At 37.3% G+C, this 17926-nt stretch overlaps 2 protein-coding genes across 3 annotated transcripts; both read right to left on the minus strand.

The window, feature by feature from the left end:
* Positions 1 to 7937: 7937 nt before the first annotated feature.
* On the minus strand, positions 7938 to 12459 carry LOC109047772 (zinc finger and BTB domain-containing protein 37-like). Of its 2 annotated transcripts, none has more exons than XM_019065438.2 (4): positions 11927 to 12459; positions 9339 to 10310; positions 8794 to 8893; positions 7938 to 8533 (listed from the first exon to the last, which is right to left on the minus strand). In XM_019065438.2, the coding sequence occupies exons 2-4, from the start codon at positions 10280 to 10282 to the stop codon at positions 8012 to 8014; spliced, it is 1566 nt and encodes a 521-aa protein (XP_018920983.1). In that variant the 5' UTR covers positions 10283 to 10310; positions 11927 to 12459; the 3' UTR covers positions 7938 to 8011. The 2 variants fall into 2 exon arrangements, with proteins under 2 accessions (XP_018920983.1, XP_018920982.1); XM_019065437.2 differs by having other exon boundaries at positions 9339 to 10313.
* Positions 12460 to 13946: 1487 nt separating this feature from the next.
* LOC109047783 (sphingosine 1-phosphate receptor 1-like) lies at positions 13947 to 17544 on the minus strand. Its single transcript, XM_019065450.2, has 2 exons — positions 17351 to 17544; positions 13947 to 16370 (listed from the first exon to the last, which is right to left on the minus strand). Exon 2 carries the CDS (start codon positions 16176 to 16178, stop codon positions 15087 to 15089), a length of 1092 nt encoding a protein of 363 aa, XP_018920995.1. The 5' UTR covers positions 16179 to 16370; positions 17351 to 17544; the 3' UTR covers positions 13947 to 15086.
* Between the last annotated feature and the right edge of the window lie 382 nt (positions 17545 to 17926).

Below are 17926 nucleotides of genomic sequence, written 5' to 3' on the forward strand. Positions count from 1 at the left end.
GACGATAAATGAATGGATAGCCAACAAGACTGATAACCGAATAAGACACCCTGCCAGAAGGCTCAATAGACTCTAACATCATATTAGTCTTGGTGAATGCAATCTACTTCAAAGAAAGTGAGGATGCAGAGAGATAATTGTAATTAAGACGCAATTTTCCGGGGTGTCCGCCTTCCAGCAGAGTTTAGCTCAAACACCAATTAAACACACCTGCTAATAAAGGTCCAGTAGCGAACGGCGACTCTTAGGGGGTGTTTACACAACACTATTTTCAACTAAAAACGGAAAACTTTTTGTGATTTTTGGCTGTTCCTTTATTAAATGTCAACTACATTTTAGGGACCTGAAAATTCAAACGGGTTCAAAGTGCAAGTTTTCCAAAACAATGCTGTTAATGTCACCGTGTAAACTATGAAAATTAAAATTTGTAAAAATGGTGAATTCATACTCACATATTATTTGTTCAGTCTATAGAAACAAGTCTTTGCGCATGCGCGTAGTGTTCGACATCGCCAACTACTGGCCGGGCATACATAATACAACTTTTTTTAGTCATTTTCAACGTTGTGCGTCTATATGCAAAACTTTTCAAAAACACAAAGGAAAAACTTTTCCCATTTTTAGCACATCAGTGACATAAACGTACACTTAAACCTTAGCCTTCTCACCTTCTTTACTCATCCAGGGAACTTAGGTCCTCTTCTAGACAAGTTCAGCTCTTAAGAGGCTAGTCCAGCCTTAGAAAAGCAACAAGCAAACAGCACAGTGAGAGTAACCATCAAAATAAAACAGCTCATTCAAGTAAAATGCAAATCCTCATTACAAATAATTGCATAATCACAAAATCGGTTTGTGCACTTCAGCATAGTATGATGACAACAACCCGGGTTGCAAAATGTATGACAGACACCCATCCTACCACACAAAACCAACAAAACAAAGTAAGCATTTAATAACACATTATGACAAGGCTCACGGCAATGCAAATAAGTGACAGACACTACAGCACCCTAGACAGTAGTGGTGTAACGGTACACAAAAATGATGGTTCGGTACGTACCTCGGTTTTGAAGGTATTTTCGGTACGGGTGGGGGATTAAAAAAAAAAAAAGGCTTCTTTATTTAATTAAATAGTGGTTTACTAAACAAGTTGTGGTTCTGTCCTTAAATAAAGTAATTTTTAATAAACATTTTTTTAAAGATAAATAAAAAATCTGTCTCAGCTAATGACATATTCTATGTAGGAAGCACTACTTGCACATTACTGTATTTGCCGATAAAATTGACAGAATGTAAAGGATGAGACTTTGTTTCTTATCCAAAGTAACAAAACACAAACCTATATGTCATTATTGTGTGGAATTACAACAAATATGTTAGTAAAGTTAGTAAATTTAAACACTGACCACTAATTCTCCCAATTGACTTTTCTCAAATAAAGCTAAACATACAAAACATTTGCAGCAACGGCCAGAATAAAAACATTTGGTACGGCGCCCAGACAGATTTTAATTAACTTACCCATTGATGATTTACTTAAAGACAGGTGTAATTGCTGAGGCTGAAATGCCTCTCAGTTTTCTACACCAAATTAAGCTCTGGTGGACGTTATATCTTCCATTTCCAATTAACTCCAAATTTTCTTTAAAAGGTTATCTTGAAAACGACTATAAATCAGCAAACAATGGCCTCCTCAGTAATGTTACTCATGGCTTCCACCGTGAACAGCTTCATAATAGCGGAACTTGTAATAAAGTTAAGTGATATCAAACACCACTGGGGAGAGATATGATAATAAGTCTCTCATTGATTTACTATCATTTGGCCATCTGTAATTTTATAGCTGGACCACCAATCACAGAGCTGAAAGCGTTAGGCGGGAGAATTCTAATATGGCTGTCTTTCATTTAACCCTTCACATTCTAAAACAATCTGAATAGGCAGATTTGAAGGGATTATTTCTTTTATTTTATTTAGATGTCGAGTTATGAATTGCTAAAAAAAAATAGAACTGATGACTTTTAAAATATAATAATAATATTTAACCCTCTGGTGTTGTTTGGTCATTTTAATCGCTACTTCATCGGAATGGTACGAAACTCTATGACTTTTATGGCAGTCATGTGATCACAAATAAATTTGTGGACTTGATTCGAAAAAGCTAAATGGTTGTAAAAAAAAAAAAAAAATACAAAATAGTCACACTTGTGTTGTTCGTGGTCAAAACTGACCACCATTGGAAATGAATGAAAAATACACAAAAACAAAAACAAAAAAAAAAGAAAAAAGAAAGAAAGAAAATACAGAGTTTTTTTTGTGTACAATTTACAAATCATTCACGGTGCACAAAAAAGTGAACAGCAATGAAGGGGTGACGCTCCAAAATATCATAAGAGTACAAAAATGGACACACTTTTGATCGCAAACAACACGTGCAACCCCAAATGAAAAATACCAGAGGGTTAAAAGTTTTTATTCATTCTATTCATATACAGTAGAAGACCTTGACAAATTCTTCAGGATTACTAGAAACTTCCAGGCAAAGTATGTTGGAGCTAAACTCTGGAAAGTGGTCCTCCAGGAGCAGGACTGAACTCCCCTGATTGTGAACTGTGTTACAATCTGGTTTTTGTGTTCCAGGGTCAATGAAATTCCAGTATGCCAGAATCAATGATGACAAGGTGAAGATCCTTGGAATTGCCCTACAATGGTGGTGACATCACAATGGTGCTCATATTACCTTTTGAAAGTACAACCCTGTCGGAGTAAGTCGATTAAAACAATAGGCAAAATGTTCTCCTCAAAAATCTTCTCCTCTAGTCCTACCCAACAAAACTGCATCCAATTAAGGTGGTGGAAAACATGAACCGTAAGAAACTTGAGGGCTGGTTACAAGCCAGGAAAGAGACCACAGTGTTCGTGCAGCTTCCTCATTTCCATATTGAGGACAACTTTAGCCTCAAAGAGCAGCTGGTGAAAATGGGCCTTGAACATCTTTTGAGTCCAGAAAACGCCAGTCTCCCAGGTATGAAAATAGCTGTTGTTCCAAACTTGTATGACTTTTTTTCTGTAGAACCTAAAAGCTTCATAAGACTAGGAATGTAGAGCACAAGTCATATAGACTACTTCTAGGGGATCTTGGCTTGATTACTATGAAATGTTGCTGTATGGATTTGTGTTCATTGTTGGGGTGACATCTTGAATTCTGATGAATCTGTACAATAATATTGTCACAACGTTGTGTTGTGCTAGGAATAGTTACCGATGATGGACCCAAACTTGTACATCTCCAACGCCTACCATAAGGCCTTCCTTTAGATGAAATACATTCAATATTGTTTGCAATGTCAAGCAGCATGTTTTATGATTAGTCTAACTGCGTATCAAGACAGATTACACAATTTCTTAGCCAATGGTTTTTTTTTTCATTTTTCAGGTGAATGAAGAAGGTAGCGAGGCTGCTGCCGCCACAGCGGTTGTTCTTTTCGTATGGTCCTTAAACATCTACCAGGAGAATTTTTTTGGCGGACCAACCTTTCCTTCTCCTTATCCGTGAATCCAGCATCAATGCCTTGATCTTCACTGACCGAGTTGCAAATCCTTGTGGGAGCAGCTAATATGGATTGGATATTATCCAAAAGACGACGGTTATTGATCGTCCTCACTTTTAACTTGACAAGGCGGCATTGTTTCTTCATTATTGCTTAATAATGAACATTAAATTTGTCACAATATATTGATTTTCTCAGTAAACCAAGCACGCACTGGAAACAAACACATAAAAGCACAGGACAAGGATAAAACAGGTTTATTTTTTAATCTTAGAAATTTGGGTTTAGCAGTGTCACACAATCTGGGCTTACATAATGATACATTTATGAACATAATTAAAGATCCTTCACAGTTACACTTAAAGTGCTTTATTTCTATTTAGAAGAATGGACTTGACACACTGCCAGTGAGGAAAAAACATAGTGGTTATTGTGAAAATGGCATTCACATTATTAATGATCTTTCTGATTGCTGTACCATTTTAAATGTGAGAAGTCTCAAATTCTAAGTAACCATAAACTCAGATTAATTTCAAATAAGTAATTATACCTTAATCACCTACAAATATAATTTATAAAACTTTTACATTTTAAACATTTACTTTTTCAATAAATATACTGGTTTGCTATTTAAATTAGAGTAATTGAGTAATTAATGCTCATGTTTTAGAATTTGGACCTTTTTTATTAACAATAAAAACACCTATTATATTTTGCTTTATTTCATGGATATGCAAAATAAATTTTTTCCTGATGTATGATTTAAATTAAAGTGATTAAAATCTCATAAGACACATGGAAAGAAATTTACAGACTATATTGCTTTTTGCAAGATAAAACAATATAGCAAGACAAATTGTAAAGGTCAATATTTTGGCTTCTCTTGGTGCAAATTTAGATGTCTGGAAATGTCTTTGTGTTTGGCCGTTGCAAAAGACAAAGACAACATGCAAAAAAAACTATTTCTACTGAGGGTCAGTAGAAATACAATGTCTTAATTCCTTGTACAAAGACTCTTTTGAGGTTAATTATTATTATTTTTATTTTATTTTTTTGACAAAGCATCACGTTTGCTTGCTTATTCAGACAGACTAAGTTATGAAATATATACGTAGTCTAGTCTATTGAAGTAAAATGTGTTGCTTGTACAAAATATTTGCTCCAGAGGGACTTTGCTCAGTGTTGTCATTCAGTCTTCCCAAAAACCTAGTAAGTAGAGACATGCACTGTATAACTTTTCACAAGCCAGACCATGAAGAAAAAAAAAAAAAAAAACAGAGGTTACTGTAATCACTGAAACAAATTTTATCACATTTGCCAATATTTATAATTGTTTTATAAGTTCAAGATACATATTTTTTTCTTGTCGAAATCAACTGGTCATCAGTTTCACAACTTTTAAAGAGATATTGTGTTTGTTGTGGTGTGTTTAAATTTTGCACCACTTCATCTGAAAGCAACTTTTGAACTGGAAATATTGCTTCAAAAGTAGCTTCATTTCAAACCTACACATTCTGTAACACTGTGTTAAGATTAGACACATTTTGGTTAGAAATGACTTGATCAGTCAACACCATTAAACTGCAGTAGATGTATTGTCATACCGAAACATTAAATATTTCAGCCTATTATATACACTGCAGCAATACATTTATCCTCCACCATGTTATTTAAAGCTTGAAATCAAATACAAAAGCCAAACATAATATTTGAATGAATAATATTGTAATATTGAATAACAGGCAGCATGGTCAACCATCAATGTTTTCGAGATCAACAACAGATATGCACAAAGGGAAAACATGCTGAAAGTTATCATTAGCCCTAAAACCCAAATTAATATGATTCAATTTAGACCGCTAAAATGTGCAGTAAAATAACTGGAATGACTGATTACAGATATAGATCCCTTGTTATTAGATTGCAATTAATTCATTCACATAGAGATAATTTAAGTCACTATCACCCATATATGATTGGCATACACAAAACAGGCCCATTCCCCAAACCTAAATTTAAACTTAAAAGCAAAGTCCATAAAAAAGAACATCTTTTCTTGATATACTATAACATATTAGATTATGATTATGATGTTTACAGACAAAATTATTTGCCCTTTTTTATTATCATGAGGTTGCATTGTGATATATAAAAGCAATATTAGCATGCTCTTCTATTTACCTGGGTTCTGCGCTGTACAACAAACTTGAAATTATACAGTTTTCAGGATTGTATTTCACTGTGACCACTTCTGAGGCATGGGTATTTACATTGAGAGGAAATATGTTGATGTGTATGTAGTTTTTTTTTCTTTTTTTTGCTGCACTTGTGAAACATTTCGACCCAAATTACCCAGAGCTAGAATTCTAAGTAAGAAAATCTGCTTGGTACAAGCCAAAAAAAAGGTAAAAAAAAGGTAAACACAAAAGTAAACAGTGAGTTCCTGATATTTGTAAGAAGTGTTTACCTGCTGACCTGTGTTCACAGATGTGAGTAACGAAAAAACAAGTTCTGACCTGTGTTGATATTAAGTGAGGTGCAGAAAATCCCTATTGGAAACATCAGTAGCTGATTTTTATATGCCTCAACCCTTTCCTAAAAAATCAGTCACAACCAAGTGTGATTCACAGCCTTATAAAAATGCTAACAGTTTTACGTTCGCTTTAAAACGCCTTTTGTTTTTGTTGATCATTCTAGAAACTGTCTCTGTATAGTTATTACAAGTAAAAATTTGTCTAAATATGCATAAGTGACATGTATATAGATATACAAAAATTCTAAAAACAAAACAAAACGCATCCCCATCCCATTTTCTAAGTGCCTGATGTAATCTCTTTTTTTCCTCTTCACCCTCCAAATCTTAAGGGTTTAAGAACTTTCACAATAAATTTCAGTTCCTTTGGTTACTGAAAGCACCAGCTGGAAACATTTGTTCATAAGCCAAGTGTAAAGGCACTTGACCCCAAAGGTTAAAGTGCCTTCCATCAGATGAAGGGAAATCTTACACTCAAAGTCATTCCGTGGCATTTCGGCGTATCCCAGTCATCACAGACATACGGTTTACGTTTTCCTAAATGGCATCGACGACCAAGTCCGCATTTTGGTTCGTCTCAGCCTTAGACTCATCTCTTTTGACTTGACACAAAAAAGGTTACAATCCTCTGAGAGACCCCTTCCCCCCTGCTCAAACACATTCTTACAAACAAAATATTGCCAGACTAGTAAAACAAGTTGATGAGACTAGCGAATCTCAACGAGCGACTTAAAATGTATGAAAAGAAATAAACACTGAACATAAAATTCAGCTGAGTGCATCCACGCATCTGCGTGCGACAGATCAGTATTGCGAAGTAATGTGAGACAGAGGTAACTGAGCGGTCTATTGTAGCTTATCTGAGGTTGAAGGATTTCCTTGTTTTTTATCACTGTGTCGCCAACATTCAGCAGCTGAGTTGTTGAGTTTAGAGATGTATGAAGGCCTTAAAGGGAACTAAACTTGAAATAAATATGTGTCAATGATATACTCTACCAACGTCTTTTCACCAGAGTGCCTATATCACAGTATTACTATCAACATTAAAAGTAAAATAATGATGTGAGTTATCTTGTTATAAACCCAAAGTTCTATAACTACAATTTCCTTGCGTTGAGGCTAAGTGTGAGCAATGTGTTTCGGTTCTATGGCAGGCCAGATCGGCACTTAACACAAAATGAAAAAATAAATCAAGAATCTGATGTTAGGTCAGACCTGAGGGTCCCTAATAAAAAACTGAACCCGTTTTCCTAAGCTTGCCATGGCTGGGGAGCGCAAAGTCTAGCCCCAGGTTAATTTATCAAGATTGTCTCAAGGCAAAGTAGCAAAGGACTACGATGTCCTCTCTTTTTAGAACTCATCTTCTGGCACAGAGAAGTTTGGCAATTTTGACGCAATTTGACCAAATCATAGCTAGAGCTTCTCTTTTAGTTAATCCTGAAAGATCTGTAGTAGTACAAAAATATAAAAAGTAACATATAAAAGACAGGAAAGACTAAAAACAAAAAAAAGAAAAGAAAAATCACTGCATCCAGTGGTGTGTGAGGTTGTTGGAGTGTGGCTTGTCTTCATATATTGACGTCCTGTTCAGTTTGTATGGTGAAGGTAGATGTGGTTTAAAGCAGAAATACCATTTATAAATCCCTAGAGAATACTATTCCTACCAAATTGTTCCTTGCATCTTTGTTATCACTGGAAAAAATAGAGGATCTTCGTCCAAGTAGGACGCAGTAGACTCTCCCTTTTTTATCCGTTCCTCATTGACAGCAGCTGAGAGAACCTCCCGCTCACTCAACTCCTTCCAACTTGTAATATTCAGTGTGGATGGTGGGAGACAAGGGACAGAGGGATTTCTCAAGAGAAGGTCCTGTTGGACCCCCACTGTCCTGTGTCTCCCTAAACTTGTGACGTTTTCCTTCAAAGCCTTTCAGTCGGGACCAGTGGTGGATACCGAAGGTTGGACACCTTCTCCGAAGGACGAGCCAGCACCTCCCCCTCCACCATTGCCCTCTGCATCCTCCTGGGAGGGCGACTCGTCTTCGTTTTGGCCTCCACGGGAGGTGACCGTGGTAGTCTCGGGAGAGGCACTATGGGACACCTCCTGTGGGGCACAGCCTGGATGGTTTTTGCGGAAGTGCTGGTTGAGGATTGCCTGGAACGGGAAGCTCTTGCCGCAGACGTGGCAATGGAAAGGCTTATTTCCTGTGTGCTTACGGATATGGTACTCGAGTTGGTCCTTGCGGGTGTATTTCTTCCCGCAGATTCGGCAAACAAAGGGGGTAATGCCCATGTGCAGGCGCATGTGGCGATCTAAGCTGCCCTTCTGGTTGAAGGACTTGCAGCAGTAAATGCAGGTGAGACGAGGGTTGTAGCGGAACCACCGATCACCTACCTGTTCTCGTAGGTACTCCTCATATCCCCCCATGTCAAACACAGCTTGTTCCTCTCCCTAGTAAGGGAAATGTGAGAGGTTATGGTTTGTTTTCATGATTCCCACCGCTTTTTCCCAATTGAAATGCACTCTAAGTTAGGCACACCAACTGTTCTGAGTATTACAAAACTGCAGGCAATTTAAGGTTTCTTATTTGCTCGGTGAGGTGTGCTCCACTGATATTCCTTGAAATGACTTCAACTGTGTTCAGAGATCATAAAAAGTTAAACCAAGGGTTGTAAGTGTATAGAGCCAAGTCTTGATCAAGGTTGCCCTACCTGTGAGGTGGGGTGTCTCTGATCGTCGACTCTTCCTGGAGACTCACTCTTGGCTCTCTGGTGATCAGCCATCACAACCACACTTCCTGTGGGACTAAACCTGAAAGAAAAACACAATATGGGTTCAATCTTTTACAGGACGCTTGTCGGCAGAAGAAAATGGGTTAATGGGGTAAATGCATCACATTTTAAAGTATGCATTGGGCTTTCCAAACCTTATAATCAACATGAAAGGATGTTTTGCAACTACATCCAATATACATCCAATTCAGAGTAGAATGGGATATTTATTCAATATGGTATCATTAAGTACTGATTGGATAATGTAAATGGTCAAAAGGAAGGGGTTGAAAAGTAAGAAGGCTTGGTGACATTAGCTGAAATAGAAACTTGTTTTAGAAGTGAAGAAAGGCACTATATTTTGATAAAAGACCAATTAAAACAATTCCATCAAAATAACAAGAACTTATGAATTATGTTCAATAAGAATAAGATTTTGATTTCATTTTGATGTTGAAAGTAAACATCAGAAAGAATTTACACACCTCTCTGTTTCACTGACGCTACTGGACGGCTGGGAGCTTTTCCCACCTCTTCCTCCTTCCTGCACCAGTGTGGTACGTCCTGAGGTGTCAATCATCACTGTCGGCCCCTCCTCGGCCCCACTGCCCTCTTCTGCCGACGCTTGGGTCTCCGCTCCCATCCACTCATCCATCCTTTCCGTCTTAATCCGAAACCCATCCACCATCCGCACATTCTCCTCTCCTCCTCTCTCCACCTCAGTCCCCGTCTCGACATACCACTGCCCAGCTCGGTTAATGCGGAGAATGGGCTCTTTCCCAGTTCCCACCTCCTCTGAGCCAATGCCACTGTGCTCCACAATCTGGGGACTCATGGACTCCCCAGGGGGACTGATCTCTCGGACTTCCCTCACATCACGGATGTTGATCACCCCAGTGTTGCCAATCAATCGGGAACTGGTAAGTCTGGGACTTAGGGAGCGGGACCCACCTAGCCCGGTCCCACCTCTTCCTGACTCAACGGTTTGGTTGGCGGTCCTGTGGGCCCCGTTCCCGATCTCCTCTTCCACATCTGACACACTGATTTTAAAGTGGATTCCTTCTAAAATCTGGGTGCAACGGTCAATAATGTGCTGCATTTGAAGGAAGCTGGCAGCCGTCAGGTAGCTGATGATATCAGCGAGCTGCAAGCACAAGCGTCCCGTGTAGCAGAAGGAGAGTAGCTGCTCGAACACGGTTGGGTTGCGGATTACTGATATGGACACGGTGCTCATCTCACTCAGTGACATGTGATCCCTGAAGTAGGGTGAGCTGGCGGCGAGGACCACCTTGTGGGCACGAAAACTGTGGCCCTGGACATTGACCACAATGTCACACAGACGGCCCTGTATTCGCAACTGGTTCAGATGCGACAGGACGGAGTTGCTGAAGTCCGGAATATCAAGTTGGATGCTTCCTGCTCGTTCCATGCGGGCTGCCTATTGCTGCTTTTCAAAGCTGCTGATAAAACAAACAAACAAACAAAAAAGTTTAGAACTGTTACAGTGGGAATTACTGAGCATGTCAGCAATAAAAATCATACAACCCACAGAACAATCAGTTATTAACAAACAATGTTAAATATATATTTAAAAAAAAAAATCCAAAACTTCCTCGTATCCCAAATTTAAACACAGAGACAACAATTATTAAACCACTCGTAGACTGATTCCCACAGAAAGTGTAAACACTGCCTCTCTGTGGTGTGACTTTAGGGTGGAACTAACTGTTCATCCGACCAATGGCTGACAGGGGAGTGTTTGAAAACCTGTTTTTAAAAAAAAGAAATTAGCTGTATTCTGACTAACAGGGTCTCTACTTAGTGTTCACTGCACCCTACACACTCAACAGGGGATATTTGTAAAAGTTTTTATTTGGTCATATAGAAAACTCAAGTCACACTGTCACAGACAACACTAGAGTCAAGTAGGTATTTTAGATATAATATAAATTACCATACTTTTAAATATATATATATATATATTATATATATATATATATATATATATATATATATATATATATATATATATATATATATATAACAACTCCATGCTGTACATATATATAGTACTATATATTTAAATAAACACACCTAGTTTAGTAATAAACAACTGATGTTTAAAATGAAAATGTGATATCTTTCTAGCTAATCACATCTCACTTTACACGCTCAAAAAACAGCACAAAAAGCACTTTCTTTTTCATCAGCCTGAATAAAAATGCCAGTTTTTTTTTTTTTTAGCCAAACCTTTTCTGTGTCCAAAATCCCATTTTATTAGAGTCTGTACTGAATTTGATAAATTATTGACATAATTGATAAATAGTGGGACCAGCGTTCTTGGTACCTATAGCACTTAAATGTGGAAAGAGCCACATGGCTCATCATTTTTATTTTTATTTGTCAGCTTTTCTGAATCTGACAGTTCCTCAGCTTAACAGGTCTTATGGGACAGGAAAGTTTCCTGACTGCAATACTCACAATGTCAGTAGATGCAATCCGTCAATTTGGATATTTTTCACCTAGCGTTTCTTTATTACTGCATATTTGGGCACAACGTACATTTGACATGCTATATAGCAGGGAAGTGACATATTTGAGGTGGTACAAAATGCCTTGTGGGTAAATAACCCCCTTTCTACTTCCTGTAAAGTCTTATGCCGATGCACACTTGTTTCCTAAGCAGTTTGCAGTGCAAATCTTAAATTTTACTTAGTGGTCCTGTGAAGTACACATTGCATGATCTGATTAGGAAAATTAAACATACCCATGTTTTATAAAAAAATTGCATTGTTGTTTGTGACCCTAAACATTACAATGTAACAAAGCTACAGAGTTAAATGATGGATAATTAAATTAATGGGCAGTTACAACAATCTGTTTAATTACAAGCTTGTGCAGTAACAGATTCATGAACACCATAAATACACATATTTCATTATTAACATGAAGGATAACATTTAATTACGTAATTAAATAGTAGCATTGCAACAATAACGATGTAATGTAAAGTACGATCCAGTTTTCTTCAAGAAAGTTAGATTTGTAGTGAGATGCACGTTTTTTTCCTCACCTTTTTAATAACAGGCACACAAAACGCTCCACTATGTCTTTCGGCACATTGGCACTTATTTATGGCTACAAACCACAGCTGTTAGAGAGCAAAGTTGCCATTTTTTCATTGCATAGGTCAGTAGGATTGAGTCGCAGAGCTACTTTGTCTCTCTCTGTTTTGGACATAGTATCGGCCGACGGCGCAGGGCAGCTGTAAACCGGCGGCGTGGCACCTCAGGTCGGTTCCAATAATATACTGCAGCGCGGTGATGCGATGAAGCCTACCCGAAAAACACGCACACACCCCGGCGCAGAGCAGGCAGGGAGGTGCCTTACCCCAGTCCACACCAAATTTATATTAAAGAAAAATACAACACCAAAAACGATTTTCCTTTTTCGACAGCCTGTTCTGGGTGATTTGGCTTTGAATCCCCCCCATTTCACGCCCACTATTTAACGTTATACTTATCGCCAGGTATTCTGCTGTCGCTTTCGGTTCATCCGCCGCTCTCATATTCCCCCATGTATAACATGAGCCAATGTACAGAAAATGGCATTCTGGGAAATGTAGTTCCGTCCCGCTACAGCCATCGCAACCAAAAATGGAGAATTTCCGCGAAAGGGACTCACGCTCCCATGATGCTTTGCTTTACCATCGCTGTGAAAGTGGGTAAAGAGTTTGGTTGCATTTTTTGGTGACAGTTTCTTCCTATATTCATGTGTGAGGGAGTATAAACAAAAATGTATTAACTTACTGAAATGCTGTTAGCTGTTTTTAAACATTTACATTAATGTTGCCTTTAATGAATACATTAAACACATGTAAAAGAAACTCTTGTTGCAGGGCAATGCAGGACCTTCCATGACATCAATAAAACTGAACCCAATGAACCCATGAAAAAAAATTAGTCATGTGTCTTTACTAACAAACTGACATAATTATCCGTTATTCATACCTTACCATCCGTGATTTGCATTGTATTCCACTATATAGTTTTTTTCCACTATTAAACTTGTTACAATAATTTCAGTCATTTCTACATCTGATTTTATGAATTTCAGAGTTTGAAATAAAATGTTTATATCAGTAATCAAATCCTAAGGGATAGGCTGCAATTAAACTTAAATTTTTAACTATAATAATTTTTTTTTTTTTTTTTTTTTACCGTAATAATACTAAATAATTTATAATAATTATAATAATTATCATTTAAGGGAAATTTTATATGCAGTGCCAATTTTATGTGGCACTGCATTCCCTATCTGTGTGTCTGTAAGCTAAATTGGAGGTTGATTCATAACATACTCATGAATTTTCTTGAATCAGCATCTAGATTTTAGATTTAAATATATATTATGGATGTATAAAGGAAAGTATGCACTGTGTAATTACACAAAAAACAATAAAGAAGCAAATTGCTTACAGTAGAAGTATCAAGAAGTATTATCATGAAACTGAATATGTCAGAAATTCATCCATTCAAATGTAAATGTGGATTATCAGTGTAAATATGTACATATAAGCATATTTGAAAATTTGCGAGTGGTTTATAATTATTATTTATAAAAATCTTAAAATCTAATAAAGAAGCAATTTTAGCAGTTGTCCAGTAAGTGGCGCTCTTTGCTCATATATGAGAATTGTTTGCTACTGTGAAGAAACCAGAATTATATTTACATTATATCTTATTGTACCTCGTGCTCTTCTGAAGTTATTAAATTGCATTTTAATTTAATTGCATCTATATAACCATATTATTCAATTGTAATTCTATTTACAGCTACAATGGTGTTTAAAAGTCTGAGACCACTTGTGAAAATGATTCTATTTTGCATTTTTCTAATTGTACAAATTAATTACGGATAAATTATTTTTTTGATAACAAATGATATTGTCACCATAACAATTTAGTTTAATAATTAATTACTGAAATAACTAAAAATAAAAAATACTAAGCAAAAAATAAAAAAAAAACATTTAATAAAATCAAAAAACACATTTAAATATAATTTTTAATTAAATCAAATCACAACTTTGATTGCTTTTTCTTCAACAATATTTATTAACAACTAAAAGAACAAAAACACATGGACTAGATGTTACAATGTGCAACACTGAACAGGGATAATACTGGCTCATGATTTGATTGTATGTATGAGGAACAGATAAATACAAACATGTAAATTAATTCTGTTGTAATGTGACATGCCAACAGAAAATTCACATAGACATTAATCTTAATTTCCCCAGATATTTCCATCCCATCAAATTAACTTCATTAGAGTTGAGCCATGCAACCCAGCAAAGACAAAACTACACCTGATGGGCGGCAGAGCAGATCAATGTGCACGAGCTATGATACACGGCGTACTATCAAAGTAAAATAATAAAATATATTTACAATTAATTAACACAACACTTAGTTCCATCCCACCAAGTTTCAAATTAATTGCAACTGTTTCAAGATAAATTAATATTGACAGCTAATGTACACTCTTCTACAACAACAGTTTATTTGTTGACAGGTGAAGAAAAACAAATGCATTTACAAAATACATTCTGGATCAGGGGCAAAATAACATCGTAATACCATAGTGTTAACTTAAAGAAACACAAGTACCTCTTGACGGCATTTCTTCAATTTGATTCCAAAAATGTAGTACAAACAACCACAACAAGCTAGTATTTCTCACATCAATCCATTTTAGACAGAGTCAATAATGCCTATGTTGGTTCTCAAAGGAGCAATTCCCTGAAAAGTGCTTGTCTACAGGTTTCCATTTGACGGGGATAAAAAAATAAAATACTGAATAATGGTCGGTTAAGTGCTTCCTTAAGTTGCAGAAATGTTCTGGTGATCTGAACAGCAGAAGACAAAGTCTTTAATGTAAGCGCATGCCAAATCCTGGTTTCTCCCAGCCTTCTGCTTCCATTAAGGATCACAACATTTACATTTATGCATTTGGCAGACGGTTTTATCCAAAACGACTTACAGTGCATTCAGGCTATACATTTTTTTTTTAACCATGTGTGTTCCCTGGGAATCAAACCCACAACCTTTTGTGCATCTAACGCAATGCTCTACCACTGAGCCACAGGAACACAAACAAGGAGGATGCCAGACAAACACACTCACTTGCACACACACTCCAGACATAAATGTACACAAAAAGTCCCTTTAAGAAGAAGAGGTGATATTCCCAGAAGACACTACGGTTTCCCTTGGCGAGTATTCGGGCTCGTCCTTATTAGGGTGAGAGGAGTTGTCCGACTTGCTCCTGCTGAACTCGGCGCCCATGATGGGCCTGGAGAACTTCCCCGCCGCTTGGTCGCAGACGCCGCAGTTGAGCATCTTGATGAAGGCCCGGCGCATCTCGTTGCTGGTCAGGGTGTAGATCAGAGGGTTCATGGCGGAGTTGAGCACGGCCAGAGCCAGGAACCACTCAGCCTTGTAGAGGATCGGGCAAGTGCGGATCTGGCAGGCCACATCAAGCAGAAGCAGGATGAAGAGCGGCGCCCAACACGCGATGAAGCAGCTCAACACGATGATGACGGTCTTCAAGAGGGCCATGGACTTCTCCGAACTCTTGTTGCTGCAGCGGCCATTGGCGACCTTGCGGAAGACCAGCTTGCGGCTCCGCGTGCGGACCAGGGCGTAGATGCGGGCATACAGGATGACAATGGCCATGAGGATGACACTGAATACGGTGGTGCAGAAGAGGATGTAGGTCTTGTGGTAGAGTGGCAAAACTGTGGAGCAGTTGTTCATGCTCTCAATGCAGTTCCAACCCATGATTGGTAAACCGCCCAAGATGGCAGCGATGAACCACACAGTGCTGATGAGCATGAAGACACGGCACGTCTTACCATTGTTGTGAAGCTTCATCTTCAGCATGGTCAGGTGTCGCTCAATAGCAATGGCCAAGAGACTGAACACTGAAGCGGCCAGAGCCACAAACATACTCCCTTCCCTGAAGAACCACTGCATTGGGGTCAACCTATACGTGTTGGCTCCCGACAGCAAGATGTTCGCAGTGTACACCACCCCGGCCAGCAAGTCTGACAAGGCCAAGTTCCCGATGAAGTAGTACATGGGCTTGTGGAACTTCTTGGTCCTCCAAATGGTAAGGAGAACCAGAACATTTTCCAGGATTATAAAGCAGCACACGATGATGAACACAACAGAGTCCGCACTGAGTCCCGGGTCCTTGTCATCAACCTTGCGAAATTTCCCAGTGAAGTTGTAGTGTCTAGCGATTAGGTCATCCATGGTTTGTACTGGCTTGAAATCCAAAGTGCAACCCACCAAAGGCCACAGAGGGGTGCTGGTGGATTTGGGAAGCTGGGTATCCAGTTCTCTTCTTAGTATGATGTCATGTAAGCAAGGTTTTCTCAAGTCAGGTAAAAATCCTTAGAGAGGACGAATGTGGTCCACAAATCCAACAACTGCATCATGAAAACGCTAGAAGAAATAAATAGCCGTATATTAGAACTGCATATTGTTATAATAGCACATTATTAGTTTTATGTGATTATGGTAAACACATAAACACAGCTTCATTGGAAACAAGTTTAATTTAAAAAAGTGGGAAAACATTTAGAAAACCAAAATCTCAAAACGAGTGTGAGTATGAGTAATTTAATAATCCAAAGCGAAGCGTCTATACATGAAATCTTCTGGTTAAAAAGTTTCAGACCCAACAGAACACAGCAAAAATGCGATAAATAGTTTTAAATAATCCTGATAAAATATTCCGTTATATTTGCTACTGGAATTGTCGGTGTTCTTTTCTTAATACGAATCTAATCAATGTCAAATTCCGTCAATGACATTTATTTATTAATATATATATATATATATATATATATATATATATATATATATATATATATATATATATATATATATACAAAACTGATTTAAACTTACTTTTAATTTTCTTTTTGTTTATATATATATATATATAGAGAGAGAGAGAGAGAGAGAGAGAGAGAGAGAGAGAGAGAGAGAGGAGAGCCTATATAAGTTTAAAAATAATAGGCTACTAATAATAATAATAATAATAATAATAAATAATTGTTGAACCCAAAAAAACAACCAACACATTGATAGAACTGCGATACAGAATCGCGCTAATTCATACCTGTCAAATTTAAAATAGGCTATTTGTTATTTGATTAATATGCTATTAATATCGTTTTGCGAATACTAATTTCAAAACTGTTAAATTTATAGGAGCATGACAAGAGATGCCGCAATCCCAACTAAAAAGTCGTATTCACGATTAAACTGGTCTGTTACAATTCACGCTAATATTTATAAGCCATTCGATATATTACGAACTTTAAAGTAAACTGTAAAACTTAAGACTTGCTGACGGTTAAGATCGCAGTCGCTTGACATTCAGAAAGTTCAAGGTGGACAAGAAGAGTTTTTCTTACCTGTAAACTCCAGACCAAACGTCTTGACCGTTTAATCCTGTAATATTGATGCAGTATGGCCAGATATCAAAGGTGCAGTATTTATTGCATGGCTGGAGTCTCGGTAATTTTTCTCTGACTGGAGAGAGACTGGAGAGCCGATTCTCCTCTCTGCAGTTCAGCCCTCAGCTTCAGTGCCCTCCCCTTCCCTCAGTCTCATTAGCCTCTTATTATTCCACAGCATCCAAAGCTCTTCAAGACATTCCAAAGCAATATGCTGGAAACAGACTGGCATCAGTTCAAACACTGCGATAATAATGAATGGCACAAATAATAACCTTTAAACTTCCAAAAGTATATCATTAAAATAGTTGGATATTGTCTCTGGATTTCCAAAAAGATTGATAAATTAAAAATTTAATAACCTTAAATAATTATATATATATATATATATATATATATATATATATATATATATATTAATTTATTTGTGTACTGTATGAATTAATAAATTGTGTGAGTGTGTGTGTCTATATATATATATATATATATATATATATATAATACACACACACATATAAAATGAATTGTAACTAC

This window comes from Cyprinus carpio, chromosome A22 (genome assembly GCF_018340385.1).
Source record: "Cyprinus carpio isolate SPL01 chromosome A22, ASM1834038v1, whole genome shotgun sequence".
Classification (NCBI taxonomy): Eukaryota; Metazoa; Chordata; class Actinopteri; order Cypriniformes; family Cyprinidae; genus Cyprinus; species Cyprinus carpio.